This window comes from Eumetopias jubatus, unplaced genomic scaffold (genome assembly GCF_037043125.1).
Source record: "Eumetopias jubatus isolate StellerSeaLion01/CBP00866 unplaced genomic scaffold, mEumJub1_p1.0 scaffold_1, whole genome shotgun sequence".
Lineage (NCBI taxonomy): Eukaryota > Metazoa > Chordata > Mammalia > Carnivora > Otariidae > Eumetopias > Eumetopias jubatus.
Genome location: NW_028274807.1, coordinates 80,755,548 through 80,773,333, shown reverse-complemented (window position 1 = coordinate 80,773,333; position 17,786 = coordinate 80,755,548). Strand labels below are relative to the sequence as shown.

General features: G+C 39.4%; 1 protein-coding gene across 9 annotated transcripts in view; it reads left to right on the top strand.

Annotated features, from left to right (window-relative positions):
• The window catches only part of VPS8 (VPS8 subunit of CORVET complex), a 267,080-nt gene that overhangs the window by 195,057 nt on the left and 54,237 nt on the right, over positions 1-17,786 (top strand). For all 9 annotated transcript variants that reach the window (XR_003608764.2, XR_003608763.2, XM_028100887.1 and 6 more), the window contains 3 exons: positions 4,502-4,582; positions 6,377-6,546; positions 8,769-8,934. Coding sequence is in view for 7 of the 9 variants with exons in the window: in XM_028100887.1 (XP_027956688.1) it covers positions 4,502-4,582; positions 6,377-6,546; positions 8,769-8,934 (417 nt within the window). In the remaining 2 variants the exon portion in view is untranslated. The remainder of the gene's footprint in view (positions 1-4,501; positions 4,583-6,376; positions 6,547-8,768; positions 8,935-17,786) is intronic.

Sequence of the window (17,786 nt, the reverse complement as noted above, 5' to 3'; positions counted from 1 at the left end):
GTTCTACTATTCTTTTGGTTTCTAGTTCATTGATTTCTGCTCTGATCTTTATTATTTCTCTTCTCCTGCTGGGTTTAGGCTTTATTTGCTCTTCTTTCTCCAGCTCCTTTAGGTGTAGGGTTAGGTTGTGTATTTGAGACCTTTCTTGTTTCTTGAGAAAGGCTTGTATTGCTATATACTTTCCTCTCAGGACTGCCTTTGCTGTATCCCAAAGATTTTGAACAGTTGTGTTTTCATTTTCATTGGTTTCCATGAATTTTTTTAATTCTTCTTTAATTTCCTGGTTGACCCATTCATTCTTTAGTAGGATGCTCTTTAGCCTCCATGTATTTGAGTTCTTTCCGACTTTCCTCTTGTGATTGAGTTCTAGTTTCAAAGCATTGTGGTCTGAAAATATGCAGGGAATGATCCCAATCTTTTGGTACCGGTTGAGACCTGATTTGTGACCTAGGATGTGATCAATTCTGGAGAATGTTCCATGGGCACTAGAGAAGAATGTGTATTCCGTTGCCTTGGGATGGAATGTTCTGAATATGTCTGTGAAGTCCATTTGGTCCAGTGTGTCATTTAAAGTCTTTATTTCCTTGTTGATCTTTTGCTTAGATGAGCTGTCCATTTCAGTCAGGGGGGTGTTAAAGTCCCCCACTATTATTGTATTGTTGTCAGTGTGTTTCTTTGCTTTTGTTATTAATTGCCTTATATAATTGGCTGCTCCCATGTTAGGGGCATAGATATTTACAATTGTTAGATCTTCTTGTTGGATAGACCCTTTAAGTAGGATATAGTGTCCTTCCTCATCTCTTATTACAGTCTTTGTTTTAAAATCTAGTTTGATACAAGGATTGCCACCCCAGCTTTCTTTTGGTGTCCATTAGCATGGTAAATGGTTTTCCACCCCCTCACTTTCAATCTGGGGGTGTCTTTGGGTCTAAAATGAGTCTCTTGCAGACAGCATATCGATGGGTCTTGTTTTTTAATCCAATCTGATAGCCTGTGTCTTTTGATTGGGGCATTTAGCCCATTTACATTCATGGTAACTATTGAAAGGTATGAATTTAGTGCCATTGTATTGCCTGTAAGGTGACTGTTAACTGTATGTTGTCTGTGTTCCTTTCTGATCTTTGCTGCTTTTAGGCTCTCTCTTTGCTTAGAGGACCCCTTTCATTATTTCTTGTAGGGCTGGTTTCGTGTTTGCAAATTCCTTTAGTTTTTGTTTGTTCTGGAAGCTTTTTATCTCTCCTTCTATTTTCAATGACAGCCTAGCTGGATATAGTATTCTTGGCTGCATATTTTTCTCGTTTAGTGCTCTGAAGATATCTTGCCAGTCCTTTCTGGCCTGCCAGGTCTCTGTGGATAGGTCTGTTGCCAATCTAATGTTTCTACCATTGTAGGTTACATATCTCTTCTCCCGAGCTGCTTTCAGGATTTTCTCTTTGTCTCTGAGACTCGTAAGTTTTACTATTAGATGTCGGGGTATTGACCTATTATTATTGATTTTGAGAGGGGTTCTCTGTGCCTCCTGGATTTTGATGCCAGTTTCCTTCCTCACATTAGGGAAGTTCTCTATTATTTGCTCCAATATACCTTCTGTCCCCCTCTCTCTCTCTTCTTCTTCTGGGATCCCAATTATTCTAATGTTGTTTCATCTTATCGTATCGCTTATCTCTCAAATTCTGCCCTCGTGATCCTGTAGTTGTTTCTCTCTCTTTTTCTCAGCCTCTTTATTTTCCATCATTTGGTCTTCTATATCACTGATTCTCTCTTCTGCCTCATTTATCCTAGCATTTAGTGCCCCCATTTTTGATTGCACTTCATCAATAGCCTTTTTGATTTCGACTTGGTTAGATTTTAGGTCTTTTATTTCTCCAGAAAGGGTTTCTCTAATAACTTCCACGCTTTTTTCAAGCCCAGCTAGTATCTTTAAAGTCATGATTCTGAACTCTAGGTCCGACATCGTACTAATGTCCGTATTGAGTAGGTCCCTGGCTGACGGTACTACCTCTTGTTCTTTTTGCTGAGGTGATTTTTTTCGTCTTGTCATTTTGTCCAGAGGAGAATAGATGAATGAGAGAACAAAATGCTAACAGGTTTACAACGTCCCCAGCAAATATACTGTATACAAATCAGAAAAGACCTGAGACCAGGGGAAAAGAAAGGGAAAGATAGAAAAAAGAAAGAGAAAAAAAAAAGAAAAAAAAAGATAAAAACAAAAACAGAACAATACCAAAAAAGCAGAATATGATCAAATATGATCAGGCTAGTGCATAGATCAGTGCCACACACTAGATTTTGGGCGTGTTTTGGTCTGTTAGAAAAAAGTGCCTCCTAAAATTTTAAAGGAAGAAAAACATATATGTACAAAATAAGGGTTGATACAGTGAAGGGATGGAAGGTAACTGTAAAGATGAAAATTATAAAAGATTTTATAAAAGGACTTGATAAGTTGTTTGAAAAAAGAAAGAAAATTTAAGAAAAAAAAAAGGAAAAAGGGAGAGAATGTGATCAGGCAGGAGACTAGAACAAAGCCATACACTAGTGATTTAGGGTATATTTTGATCTGTTAGAAGAAACTGTATCTCAAAATTTTAAAGAGAGAACAACTTATATATATATGGCAAAAATAAGGGTAACTACTATGAAGGGATAAAATATGACTCTAAAAATGAAAAATAAAAAATGTTTTTTTTTAAAAGGATTGATAAGATGTTGGTTGAAAAAGGGAAAAAGAAAAATAAAAAAAAACAGTTAACAAAAATTAACTTTGATGAACTAATGAATCATGGTAAAAAAAAGCCATGAATTCTATGTGCAGTATTCCCCTAGCGCTGGAGTTCGCCCGTTCTCCTTGTGGTCTTGGCTTGCTGGCTGTTCGTGCTGATCTTCTTGGGGAGGGGCCTGTTGTTGTGGTTTCCAAATGTCTTTGCCGGAGGCTGAATTGCCCCGCCCTTGTCGGTCCGGGCTAAGCAAGCTGCTCGGGTTTGATCTCAGGAGCTTTTGTTCCCTGCAAGCTCTCGGTACAGCCTTGGAGGACCAGGGCAAAGATGGTGGCCTCCCAATCTCCACCCGGAGGAGCTGAGAACTCGGGGCCCCACTCCTCAGTGCGCCCCCAGAGAAAAGCAGTCACTCCCGTGTCCCCGGTCTCCGGCCGCACTCCGTGCTCACCTGGCCTGTGATCGAGCGTTTCTGTGTCTGGCACCCGACCCCGTGTGGAGTCTCCAAACCCAGCAGATCCCTGCGGTGCGTTCCCGCACCGCTCCTCCCCGGGAAGTAAGGGGAGTCTCCCCGGCTCTGCCGCTTGTTGGGTCCCTGCTGGAGGAGCAGTGGCCCGACTGGGCCGCGGATCACAGTTTATGGCAACCCCGAGCTGAGAGCCCATGCCTCAGCTCCGTCTCTGCAGCCGGCTTCCCCGCTCCGATACCTGGGAGCTCTGCTGCACTCAGGTACCCCCGGTCTTTCTGTGACCCCGAGGGTCCTGAGACCACACTGTCCCGGGAGGATTCCACCCCCTGCTTAGCCACTGGAGCGATGTGCCTCAGCGGAGCCGACTTCTAAAAGGTCCGATTTTGTGCTCCGCGGCTCTATCACTTGCCAGAAGCGGCCGGCGGAGGCCCCTCCCCCGCCGTCTATCCCCCCGAATATCGCCTCGGATTCACTTCTCCGCACGTCCTACCTTCCAGTAAGTGGTCGCTTCTCTGTTCAGAGAGTTGTTGCTACTCTCCTCTTCGATCTCCTGTTGAGTTCGTAGGTGTTCAGAATGGTTTGATCCCTATTCAGCTGAATTCCTGAGACCAGACGAAATCTAGGTCTCCTACTCCTCCGCCATCTTGCTCCGCCCCCCCTTGTCTGTTTATTTTATTATTTGTTTCTGTACACTTCAGTGTTTTCCAAATTGTACATAATAAACAAGTTACTTGTTATACCTCAGCAGAAAAGCAGTGGAGGAGATAGTGGGTGTCTAGGTATCTGTTGTTTATCAGTAGTAACTTTATTGAAAAAAACTTTGGAAAACTGAAAGCTGCTCCTTGGATCCAGAAACTAAACTGAAGTCTTGTCTCCTTAACTGAAGCAATTTAGTTGATGGGGGCCAGGAGGTGGCCCAATGTGGGTCACAGGAAGCGTTGTTGGACAGGTTCTGATATTCAGGTGAACGTTGGTTTTCATATAGCAGATAAATAAGGGCGCAGAGAGGGACAGGTGATGTTTAAATATGAAGGAGAGGAAGCTTCTTGCCGAAAGAAAACCAGGGTGAACTTTAATGGGACTTGCAAAAAAGATTGTTAAGTAAGGGGCTTGTATCACTTAAATTTTACTTATCTTTTCAAAATATTTGTGATGGCCAGAGGGAAACCTATATGCATTTCCCGTGAAAGGTTCATAGAAGAATAAATACTTCATGACTGTGGGAAAGTGTTTGAGTATTTGGCGTTTCCAGATAACTTATATATTAATCTTAAAATACCAAGAACAGAACTATAAATTTTTGCAACTTTTTTCTAATTAGGATCCAGTTTATGGAAAAGGAAAACTTGGAGAAATCCAGGGACTTATTCTGGGAATGTTGGATACCTTTAACTATGAACAAGTAAGCTACTTTCTATTTCTAAGGCTGTCCTAAGGTAAAAAGAAGCTATTTCTTTTTTCTTTGCACCTATACTTTTTCTTTAAAAAAAATTCCTGTCTATTTAATGGAAGTTTGGTAGATTGAAGTGTATGCTTTTTAAAAGGTTTTAAGTCTCTTGGTGTATCTGTGTATACATACACACATAGATATTCTAGAATGTGGAAATGCATCAAATTTGGACTCATTGATTCGTTAGCAACGGAACAGTTCTTTTTTTCCAAATGAAAAGTGTCAGAAAAAATCTGGAAAAATAATTTAATGCAAAGATGTAACCCATGAAAAGAAAGAGTCAGCATGACTATAGAAAATTGCAAAAAAGGGGGCGCCTGAGTGGCTCAGTCGTTAAACGTCTGCCTTCGGCTCAGGTCATGATCCCAGGGTCCTGGGATCAAGTCCCACATCCGGCTCCCTGCTTGGCGGGAAGCCTGCTTCTCCCTCTCCCACTCCCCCTGCTTGTGTTCCTGCTCTCGCTATCTCTCTCTGTCAAATAAATAAATAAAATCTTTAAAAAAAAAAAATTGCAAAAAAAAAATTCCTTTTCTTTTGAATATTCTGAAGCAGATAGTTGCCACTAACCAAAAATGGTCATTAGTTTTCCTTTAACTCAGAACTGTCTATAGCATTAATTCCCAGTAGGAGCCAGCATGGTATACAGATTTTTTTTCTTAGTATACATCAAAGTGACTCATGAAGCCACCTAGGAAAAGCGCCATTTAGGCATGTTAGATACAGTATCTACTCTTTTAATAATCCCAGAGAAGAAAAGAAAAATTGGGGGTGAAAGAGCTTTTCTTAGGGTGTTTAAGAACTGCAGTTTTGCTCAGTGTACCCAGTGAAACAGTGAAACACCCCTGCAGGCATGGACTCCGTGTTGGCAGAAGGGAAGCTGAGGGCAAGGCAGCAAGTTTTTGCAGACTCTTCAAAGAGGAGGAAAAGATGGGGTTGATTGGAAAGAATTGCAGTGGTAAGACTGTTAGACTTAAAAATTCTGCATTACAGATAAAATTAAAGGACTAGCGAGGAGGATGGGCAGTATGTCTTCCCATTTGGGACTGCACATCTAAATGATATATATGAATGTTGAGAATTAGATAGTATAAAAACAATACAAGCACACAGAGCCTAAAAGGGCTTAATGTGATAGCTGTGAAAATGTCTTTATGTGACTTACAGATGTCACAGTCTTAAGTAGATTCAAATGACTTGTAAGTGCTGATCAGGAAAATGTGATCTCTCTGCCCAAGGGAGATGAAAACTGAGTAATGGCCATTAGCTTTTTCAGTGAAAGGTTATTTGAAATATTGCCACAGATGCAGTTTCTATTAAAAACAAAAAACAAAAAATCGGGATTTTTTGGTTGTTTGTTAATGCTTTGAATCATTCAGAGGGAACTTAGTATAGAAATGTAATAAATAAATAGGTTTGGCTTTATCTAGTCATTCGAAAGCCATCAGTACTGAATTAAGCCACAGAATGGCAGAGCACACGTTGCTCAGTAGAAACTAATGACAGCCTTTTATAAGTATTTTGAGAATCTTAATGTAGGCAGTTGCCATTACTTGCACAGCGAAGTTAACTACTTAAGTTTGGGAGTATTTGGTGTTTGTTTTATCAATGTTATGCCTTCATAGTATATTCTAACTTCAGTTGTTTGTGGCTGAAAACTCAACAGTGCTATTCCTCCCTCACCCCCTCTGTCTCTTTCACTTAATAAACCATTTGTGTGTGTGTGTTTGTTGTTTTGGTCTTTCACAGACACTGCTGGAAACAACTACTAGCCTTCTAAACCAAGATCTCCATTGGTCATTGTGTAACCTGAGAGCTTCAGTCACCAGAGGACTGAATCCCAAGCAGGATTACTGCTCTATATGTTTGCAGCAGTACAAGAGACGCCAAGAAATGGCTGATGAAATCATTGTCTTTAGGTAAGCAAGAGAAAGGAAATGTTATACATATGGTGTGTGACATGTATGGTATTACCAGGCAGGGATACACGTGGATACACAGCCCTAGGCAATCATTCTAGCAGTGAACAGAACAAGGCAAAGTTCCTGTCAGAGACCTTAACATTCTGCATAGGAGTTGGGAGACTATATGGGTGGAGACATAAGATGGACTCTGGAGCCAAACTTTTGGAGTTCAAATCCTGGTTCTACCACTTACTTCCTATGAGACTTTGGACATGTTATTTAATCTCTTTTCATCTTAGTTTCCTCATCTGTAAATTGGGATAATAATGATACCTTTTCCTTAGGGTTTTGTGAAGATTAAAGGAGATAAATTACATAAGACACCTGTAATCATGCTGACATATAGTAAGCATTATGTAAGTGTTTTAGCTTCTATTATTATAGACACAGGAAGATTGGTAGATTTGATGGTTAGAAGGGGAAGAAGTTCTCATCACATAAAGAGTCCACTCATTCAGCACATATTTATTGAGCTCATACTGTATGCCAGGCACTGTTCAAAGGGATAGGGTACAGTATGAACAGAACAAAGGATCTGTTCTCATGGAGTTTACCTCCTAGTAGCAGGGACAGACAAGTAAAATGCCTGCTGGTGACTATGGTGGAAAAAAATAAGACATGTTAAATGAGAACAGTGTTTGCTGGGGGAAGATATGTTATATAGAGTGATCAGGGAAAGCATCACTGATACGGTGACTTAATAACAGACAATTTAAAAATTAATAAAAATGTAATGATTACCTGGAATAAAATAAAGTATGGTGTAAAGGAATGTTGGGAGCTACTAATTTTGAAAGAGTAATTAGGGAAAGCCTCACTAGTTTAATCACATTTGAATAAAGACGGAAGGGAAGTGGACATGCAGTATCAGGGAGAGAGTTGCCCCAGGCAGAGAATCAGCAAGTGCAGAAACCATGAAGCTGGAGCATATCCGTGAACTTGAGTAGTGAGTGGGTAGGCTTGTGTTGACAGAGCAGAGTGAAGGAAAGGGAAGATGATAAGAGATGGCTTCAGAGGAAGAACAGGCCAAATCATGTAGGAACTGGGTCATTATAAAGAGTTAAAAGTTCTACTCTGAGATGAAAAGCCATTGGATGGTTGAGGATGGGTTTGACATGATCTGGTCTATGTCTTAAGGATCACTTTGGTATGTTGAGAATGGACTAAAGAAGGTCAACGGTGAAAGGAGGGAGACCAGTTAGGTTATTGCAGTAATCTAAGTGAGAGATGGCCCGAGGTGGTAGTAACGAAGTAAGAAATGGTAGGATTCTGGATATATTTTGAAGGTAGAGCTGATAAGATTTATTTATAGATTGGATGTGAGGTGTGCAAGAGAATGGTCAAGAATGATGCCAAAGTTTTTGGCGTCAGAAACTGGAAGAATGTAGTTGTTTTTTATTGAGATGTGGAAGGTTGGATGAGAGCCATGCAGTGGGAGTAGAGCAGGATGGAAATCAAGAATTTGGTTTGACACATGTTGCCTATAAGACATCCCATCTGCATGTAGGTGGTATCGTAAAGCTATGGAACCGGAAGTAATAACCAAAGGAGCAAAGCATAGCTGTAGAAGAGAAAGAGTAGAAAAAGACTATAGGAAAGAATTGACTTCTGAGGTGGTCCAACATTTCAGGTTGAAGAAGTGAGGAGGAATCAGTATAGATGATTGAGAATTATATTCAACACTCAGTTCTGGGAGGCCTTTTTAGTAATCCACAGGGAATTTCTTCTTATGAATAGTGTAAGAATTTAATGTAGTACTGACATTTTCATAAATACTTAATCAAATCACAACTGTTGCCTTGGATTTGATGAGACAGACCACTCATGTTGTCATCAAGCTACTTAAATCATTATGATTTTCCCCAATTGCATTTTTTATACTATCTAAAAATATTTCATAGTTTGAGAAATGAACAGAAGTTCAAGTCATCTCCCAGGTGGTTTGCAGTCACAGTACTGTGATTCTGTTCCTACTGACAACTTAAGTGTACAAATGTGTGTCCAGATTTTAAAAGAGAGGACAGCAAAAAGCAAATTTCATTTCTTCCTAACTGTACAACAGTCAGTGCGTTCCAGCTTATTGGAAATCTTTATCACTTATAAGTACAGTCTAACGTAGCATATGTTTGGGGATTTTATGATGAGAAAAGTGTAAATTGGTTGTCTTCATTTTGCAGCTGTGGCCATTTGTATCACTCATTCTGTCTGCAAAACAAAGAGTGCACCACAGAGACTGAGGGGCAGACGAGATGGACATGCTACAAATGCAGCTCAAGTAACAAAGTAGGGAAATTAAGTGAAAATTCATCTGAAATTAAAACGGGGAAGACAGCCCCATCCCAGGTAAGACTTGTTTTCATGGCAAGATGGAGTTAGTCTTTTCTTACCAGTGTCTTTCAGGCCTGGCCTCATTTTTCTTGTAGGCCTCCACAAATTTACCTAATGGGTATCCAGTGCATGACATCTCCTGTTCAGCCCTGTTCAGTATTTGAAGAGCTTCTCCTCTTTACCCCACACTGAAAAACAGGGATTTAGGAGCAAGAGAAGACATTTCCTGCCCTTAAAAAGCTTAAGATCTAGTTGAACAGAGGGGATGTACACCCATGAGTTGGCTGAGGATCATTTGACCCAAGTAAGAGGTCAGCAAGTACAAATGCTGTAGTCCTCACAGTGTCTGTGTGCTGAAGAGTGCAGAGCTGTCACCCTGAAGTGGGGCCAGTGGACAAGGTAAGTTCACACGAGCTCTGTGCATGGTTTCCTCAGCTGCGTACCTTTCTTCAGAGAACGTCATGCAGTAGTGTTCATTTGAGAAATTTTCACTGCCTTTGGAATCTGTCTAATGGAGTAGATACAACTTTTGTTCATTTTACAGCCTTTCTTTTCTTCTTCTTAAGCAGGCAGTAGTGCAGTTGAACTCTCCTGCTTAACTTTTGGGAGAACAGAACTTGACAACACAAGGGGCCCAGTGTGAAGGAGGAGCTGTTGCTAACTGCCATGACTTGATCATTGTTCTGTTCTCGATTCATTTCCTCTTCAGAGTGAGAAGAGGTGTCACATTTGCTGTTTCTGCTCCTTCCTCTGTGCCCCCTATCCTGTAGTTGGCCTTAACATCACTTCATGAAAAGTTGAACCTGTTGATTTTCTCTCTGTTTCATCAGCTTACAGTGTTTTAGAAGTAGACCCAGAAAAAAACTTTGGCTTAGCTTCTCCCAGAGAACAGTTCAGAATTTTTATACTCTGGTGGTAGGCATTCATTTCTATTCATCCAGTGTGTATGGAACAGTTTGCCAGGCACTGTGCCAAGTGCTGGGGTCCAGTGGTAGACAAGACATTTTGTCTTGTGGAGTATATAACCAGTGAAGTTACAAACACAAGTTCTTTCTGACACCAAATATGTGGCAACTTTTCCAACACCAGGTCTGACACTAATTCTGTCAGTACTCTGGACACCAGCCAGGTGTCCAGTAATTCACTTCTGACACTACCTACCAGGAGCTGGCATCAGATTCCACAGGTTTAAGGATTCATTCACACAAGACTACTCTTACTTCAAACACCAGTTGCAAATGGGATGCCCCAGTTACCCACCCTTCTAGCTGACCTGACAGATTTGGAGGTTCCCATGATCAACCCCCCCTGTAGTTTGATAATTCACTAGAGCGACTCCTAGAACTCAGGAAAATGCTTTACATTTACCTGTTTATTAAAGGATCCAACTCAAGAACAGCCAAATGGAAAAAATGTGCAGGACAAGGTATGGAGAGGCTAAGGTTGCTTCCGTGTCCTCTCCCAGCACACTGCCTCCCCAGGACCTCAGTGTGTTCCCCAACGCAAAATCTCCTTGAACCTGGCCATTTCAGGGTTTCTGTAGAGGTCTCATTATGTAGGCATAATTGACGAAATCATTGGCTGTTGGTGATTAAACTCAATCTCTAGCCCCTCTCCCCTCCCCAGAAGTTGGAGATTGGGGGGCAGGACAGGGGATGGTAGAGCTGAAAGTTCCCACCCTCTAAGCATGGCCTGATCTTTCTAGTGACTAACCCACAACCCGAAGCTATCTAGGGTTCCAGAGATACCAGTCATCCCATTAGTATATAGAAGGCACTCCTTATCACTCCAGAGATTCCAAGAGTTTAAGGAGCTATGTACCAGAAACCAGGGACAAAGCCCAAATATATATATTTTTTATTATGCCAGAAGTATTTGCAGATGAACTATGCTGTAAGAGCAGATAATGAGTAGACTTAATCAACATGGGAAATCATGGAAGGCTTCCTGGAAGTGCCATGTTAGCTGCCCCTGAAGGAAAAAGGAAAGTACGCTAGACAGATTTACGTGCAATGGTAGGTAGAATGAGGGATACTCTAGGCCAAGGGAACAATATAGATAGAACAAACATAGCATCTCTGCTGTGAAGCTAGACACTGAGCATAACTGGATCAACAATACTAGAGAGAGTGAGTGGTATGAGGTGAGGCTGCTGTGGTAAACAGGAATCATATTCATTACTTTGATGATTGTACCAGAGAAACAAGGAGGATATGGTGCACCTGGGTGGCTCGGTCAGTTAAGTGTCTGCCTTTGGCTCAGGTCATGACCCCAGGGTCCTGGGATCGAGCCCCATGTAGGGCTCCCTGCTCGGTGGGGAGCTGGCTTCTCCCTCTTCCTCTGCAGCTCCCCCTGCTTATAGTTGCTTTCTCTCTCTCTGTCTCTCTCTATCAAATAAATAAAATCTTTAAAAAAACAAAAAAAGAAACAGGATATTGAGGGGTTTTAAGGAAGGAATAATATCTGATCAGAGTAGCATTTTTTTTCCAGAGCAGTATTCTTAGAACATTCTAACTGCAGCGTAGAAAGTGAATTGAAAAGGCAGCAAGACTGGATGTAGGGAGACCCAAGAATAGTGAAGTAATTTAGAGGAAAGAAGTGGTAACTTGTACTAGAATGATAGAAGTTGGGATGGAGAAACTAGTACATATTTGAGATGTGTTTGAGATGCACACAAACATCAGAATAATTAATATGGTCCCTGCCTCACCACCTGCATCTCTGACCACTCCCTTCTCACCCTCTCATCCAGTCACATTCACCTTCCAGTTGCATGCTCTTTTCTGCTTCACTGCATTTAATTGAGAGAGAGAATTACCAGGACTTGGTGATAAATAAATTTGTTGGATGGGGCAGGTAAGACAAAGGGAGGAGTCAAAAATAGCACCCAGATTTCTTACTTGAACAACTGATGGATGATGGCACCATTTACTGAGATAGGAAGCAATAAACAAAGAACAGACTTGGGAATAAGAATTCATTGTTGAATTTAGAGACTTTGGCAGGACATTACAGGTAAAGGTGTTCGGTGTGATTTCCAGATTGAAAATTTTACTAAGTAGTCATCCGAAATGCTTCCTTTTGCATTTAGGGAAGGAAAGACAGGTCTTGTGATTTCCAGCATGTTTCCAAGCTGAATCCAAATGCTGATGGGGAAACCATTATTTATGCAAATTCTTAAGTCACATCTTGGGGCATTTTAGTTTTTTTTTCCTCTTTCAGTTATATCCTATTCATAAACCAACTTGTGATTGTGTGTATATGATTGCTTGGATATTCCAATTAAATTTTTTTCTTTCTAGATAGTCCTGAGCAGCTAAAATAGACCTTTTTTTCCTTTTTAAAAAAGTAAAAATATGTTTTATGCATGTAATTACATATTTTAATACATACTTTACAAACAGTAAAATTTACCTTCCATGAGTTTCAACAGTCACCTTTACAATCAAGATAATAGTATTATCACCTACTCTCAAATGTCTCTCATACCTCTTTGTAGTCAACCTTTCCTCCGCTTTCAATCCCTGGCAACCACAGACCCATTTTGAGTTCATTTTTAATGAACTAAAGATAAGGATTGGAGTTCATTCTTTTGCATGTGGATATGCATTGAATTGCCTTTGTACCTTAGTCAAAAATCATTGACTATGTATGTGTAGGTCTATTTCTTGATTTTCTGTTCTTCCAGTGGTCTATATATCCATCCTTTCTCCAATACTGTGGTTTTATGGCAAATGTGAATATCAGGTAATATGAGTCTTTCAACTTTGTTCTTCTTACTAACATTTGACTATTCTAATTCCTTTGCTTTTCCATATAAATTTTAAAATCAGCTTGTCAATTTCTACAAAAAAAGTCATGCTGGGATTTTATTAGGATTGTGTTAGGTCAGTTTGGGGAGAGTTGATATTTTAACAGTATTGAGTCTTCCAATCCATCAACATGGTATATCTATCAATTATTTCAATCTTTTTTTATTTATTTCACCAGTGTTTTATAGTTTGGGGCATATAAATCTTACCTGTTTTGTTTCTAAGATTTATTTCTAAGTATGTAATGACCTTTGATGTATTACATATTTTACTGTTTTATATTTTGCTTTCTAATTGTTCATTGATAGAATATAGAAATGCAAATTATTTTTGTATATTGACCTTGTATCCAGTGACCAGTGACCTTATAAAGCTTACTAGTTAGTACTAGTATTTTTCTTAATAACCTGGATTTTCTACATAGACAGTCATATCATATGCAAATAAAGACTTTTATTTCTTCCTTTTCAGTCTTAGGCCTTTTATTTTTTGCCTTATTGCATTGACCTTCGGTATAGTGTTGAATAAGAATGGTGAGAATAAACCTCTTTGCCTTGTTACTGATGTTAGGGGGAAAGTGTTCAATGTGTGATGTTAATCATAGACTTTATATGTGTAACCTTTATGTCATGTTTTAGGAAGTTCTTTCTTATTCTGTGTTTGGCTGAGAATTTGTTCCTAAATGGGTGTTGAATTTTGAAGCCATTTATACTACACTGGTTGCCTTGTACCCACATTCCCACACCTCATACAGCGAAGAAAGACAGTAACCTATTTCACTGACTTTCTTCCTGCCTTAATCTTAGAGCACCTAGAAAAGGGGAATTATCTTGAAATTGGACCTACATGTCAAAGGCAGCTTCATTTCTGAAGCTATCTGAGGCTGTCCCATTCTGGAAGGGAGGGGAGATGACTCAACCATTTCATTGTTTAGGAAACTCCAGTAAGATTACTGGTCAGGTCCTTTTGGAAATCTTTGATACTTCCTAATAATGAAGTAGTGATTCTCAAATCATATGAAGTATGATTTTCTTTTAGCTTTTAGCTGTGTCTCTTATTTTTGTTACTAAAACATCATAAAAAGATCTAGTGGATTGGTAACACAAGAAGGAAGGAGAAAATGAAATTTAACAAATATATGCTGTAGATGTGTTTATGCTAATCTTCACAATTTTACGAGGGTGATATGTTCCTTATTTTACAGCTGAGGGAACTCTATGTAGCTCAGAGAAGGGAGGCCAATGTTTGAACTCAGTTTGTATAGGACCATCATCACCCCGAGGTTTCCTGCCTTTAAGCCTGTTTTGTTTTTAGCATTTTGGCTTTATTGAAACCTGGTAAGACTGATTTTTAAAATACATCCATACCATATTGGCTGTGCTAATTAAGATTTCTTACCATGTGTGAGCCATTCCATTTTTAATGATAAAAAATTTTAAAATGAAAATACTAATTTTGTATATGATGGCTTTTATTAAATTTTATTTCATGGAAGTTCTACTTCGGGACAGCTGGGTGGCTCAGTGGGTTAAGCATCTGCCCTCAGCTCAGGTCATGATCGCAGGGTCTTGGGATTGAGCCCCGCATCGGGCTCCCTGCTCAGTGGGGAGTCTGCTTCTCCCTCTCCCTCCGCCCCTCCCCCACCCTTGTGCGCACACACTCACTCTCTCTCTCTCTCTCTAATAAATAAATAAAATCTTTAAAAAAGAAAAAGAAAGTTCTCCTTTGTTTACTTAATTTCCTTTGAAAAATCTATCAACCCTGATCATTAACTTCCTAGCCAGTGCATGGAGGAAAACAAAATCAAGCTGAGATTGCCTATCAGCTCCCACTCGTTGCTCTCTACTCCCAGGAGATACTGACTGCATTTGAACCTTCTCACTGCCTCTGTAACATGATCCTTCAGTCAAATCGCTTTTTGTTTCATTCTTTTCCAAGACTTTTGATGATTTTTTTACTTGTTCAGTTTCTGACTCCAGCTCAACAAGATGCAACAGTTACCCTCAAAACTGTGGTTTGGGTGGATGAGGCTTGTCTTCTTGCTGCTCCTTACCTCATTTCTGTTCTGCACAACTGGTCAGTGTGTGTGTGTGTGTGTGTGTGTGTGTGTATAATAATTCTGACATATTAGTTGCCTCCCAACAGCATGTCTACACAGACATGATGGGAGATATTCCCCCAGAAAGCCTGCTCTCCTCTGGAATAACTACTTTTATTCTTTATGAGCGGGAAAAATGACTCAAGTTTCTTTCTTTCCTTATCTCCTCTCCTTGCCTCAGGTTTACAACAGCTGAGTCTGAAATGTTTAGATCCATAAATAGATCTTGCAAGTCTGATTCTCTAGTTTGCTTTCAGTACATATTACCCACAGATGAACTACATTGGAGAAATTAATTTCAATTGAAGTACTTATCATTCTACTGTATTTTCTCAACAAATGTTATTCCCATATACTATATAATGTAATAGTTTTCTTGGATTATTAAATTTTCTTTGCTTATTCCTTTATTAAATTTGTAGTAGTAAATAACCATCTTCATTGGCACTGATGAGCAAGAGAAGAAATTAACTTGCTTTTCATTTTTAAAATGATTGTTGATCAACAGGCAACATGCTATAAATTCAAGGAAACATAATTGAAGATTTACTAGATTGTAGTTTTAACTTTACATTATTAACTGGGCTTAGAATTCTTGAGAGCTGGTATTAAGCTAACACTTTTTTTTAGATTTATTTATTTTAGAGAACATGTGAGTGGGAGAAGGGGCAGTGGGTGAGGGAGAGAGAATCCTCAAGCAGACTCCCCACTGAGCATGGAGCCCAATGTGGGGCTCGATCCCAGGACCCTGAGATCATGACTTGAGCCAAAATCGAGTCAGACACTCAACCGACTAAGACACCCAGGTTACCCCTAAGTTAACATATTTTATGTGCCAGAAACATTCAAGCTGTTGTTTCTTTTAAAACTTAAAAGAGCATTTAGAGTCTCATTAGAAAGTTTTATAACCTATTGCTTGATATCTTTACAGAGTTGGATAAATCATCTCTTGTTGGTAGAAACGCATGTACATTAGTCAAATATCAAAGTTGGGGTTTTTTCCCCAGTAAGAGGTAAATATCTGAGGAGAAGGGGATTGGAAATAAACATATAGCCACCTCCTCATCTTTTAATAATCAGAACAGGAAAGAATTAAATGAAATAAGCTGATACTTTTCTTGGTACTTTGAGTTTTATTTCTTGATTTTTAGGGTTGTCTAAGAAAATTTTTATCTTTTGGAGTACATTTATAAGTAATGTCAGAGGGAAGTGTTTATAACTTCCAAGAAATTATTCAGTAAATGACATTTATTTGTGCTCACTGGTCATAGTTTTCTATTAACCATTGTCCATTGCTTATTTAGTTTGGATTCCCACTGTAAATTAGAGATTTGGTTTAGAGGCTGTTTACTGAAACCGGAACACTGATATTAATGCCTGTGTTCATTTGTCCATTTTTAAAGAATGTTATTTCCCTGTTATAAACAAGTTAGATGAAAATTAAATGCTAAACAGTGAAATTTCAGTATTTGGTGATAGCAGCATTTCTCAGAAGAATATCCTATAACTTAAATTTACAAGTTAAATGAGGGTTAATGTATCTTAGAAGTGCAGAGAGGTGATAAATGATTCTAATTTAAATGAATCTGTTTGAGGAGACTTTGGCCCATTTTCTAGTAATCTTGTTATTATACCCTAGTATTTAGTGATTCCTTTGGGCCAAATGCTATATTCTTGGGACTAAGTATACATTATTGAACACCCCCCCAAAACAGAAAATATATTTCCTACTATTATATAGCTTAGCATGTAGGAAGAGAGCTAGACAATAACTAAATTGTAAACAAACTATATCAAATTTGTAATTCCAAATTGTGATAGGTTGTGAGTGCTGTCAGGGCGAAGAATAGAACATGGGAAGAATGGGAACAATAACATGAGGGGAACCTGCTCCAGAGGGTGGTCAGGGAATCTCCATTTCAGAGGTGGTATTTAAGCTAAGATCTGAAAGATAGGAAGGTACCAGCCATGTGAAGATGATCCACGCAAGAGAAAGTAAGCAGGGAGGCACTGGGGAGAGGAATGACTTGTTCAAGGAACTGAAAAAAGCTCAGTAGCTGGAACAGAGAAACTGAAGGGGGCCGTGGCAAGGAATGAGGTTGAAGAGGTAGGCAGGACCATGTCCTGAGGAGCCAGGAAGGTCTGGTGAAGAGTTTACTTTTTACTCTTAAAGTAGTGGGCAGCATTGAAGGGTTTGAAACAGGGGACTGCTATGATCCATTTCCTCTGATTGTGGAAAATGGATAGACAACCACATGAGCAGCTCCATGGTCACCACTGCCGGTGCGGTTTAAAAAATCAGATGCTTAAAGTCTTGGAAATTGGCTCACTTCCCTTTGATCCAGAAAAGGCTCGTGTCCAGGAGACCAGAGGATAACAATAGCACCCAAAGAGTGTTTCTAGTCTTTATGTCGAGCTGAAGCCTTGATAGGAATGTGGGCAAATGTCATTTAAAAAATTCTGTTGTTCAGTGAAATGTGAAAAATGTTCAACTCTACCAGTGATCAAAGAAATACAAATTAAAACAGCAATATGATGCCATTTTTTAAACTTAATAAACTGGCAACTTTTTAAAAATACACAGTAAACTGTCCTACATTTCAAAATACATATGTATTTACATTGATAAGGATGTGAAGAGACAGACACTTTATGCATTACCAGTGGGAGTGCATATTGCTACAGGTCTGCAATCCCTTATCCAAGTCCCCCTGACCACATAGGTTTCAAAATTGAGAATTTTTTTGATTTTAGATTTCATTTTAGAAGGTAATACAGGGACTTCAGCTTCTGACAGGATTCATTTGGAGTTTCTCGGGGGAACATGGACAACACATATAACACTGTGGTTCTCAAGACAGTGGACATCAAGCAGTGAGGGAGTGTGACTCCTGAGAGATGAGAAACAAATAATGTAAGCCCTAGGTTTGTCCCTAGTGTACTGCCAGGAGAAAGTT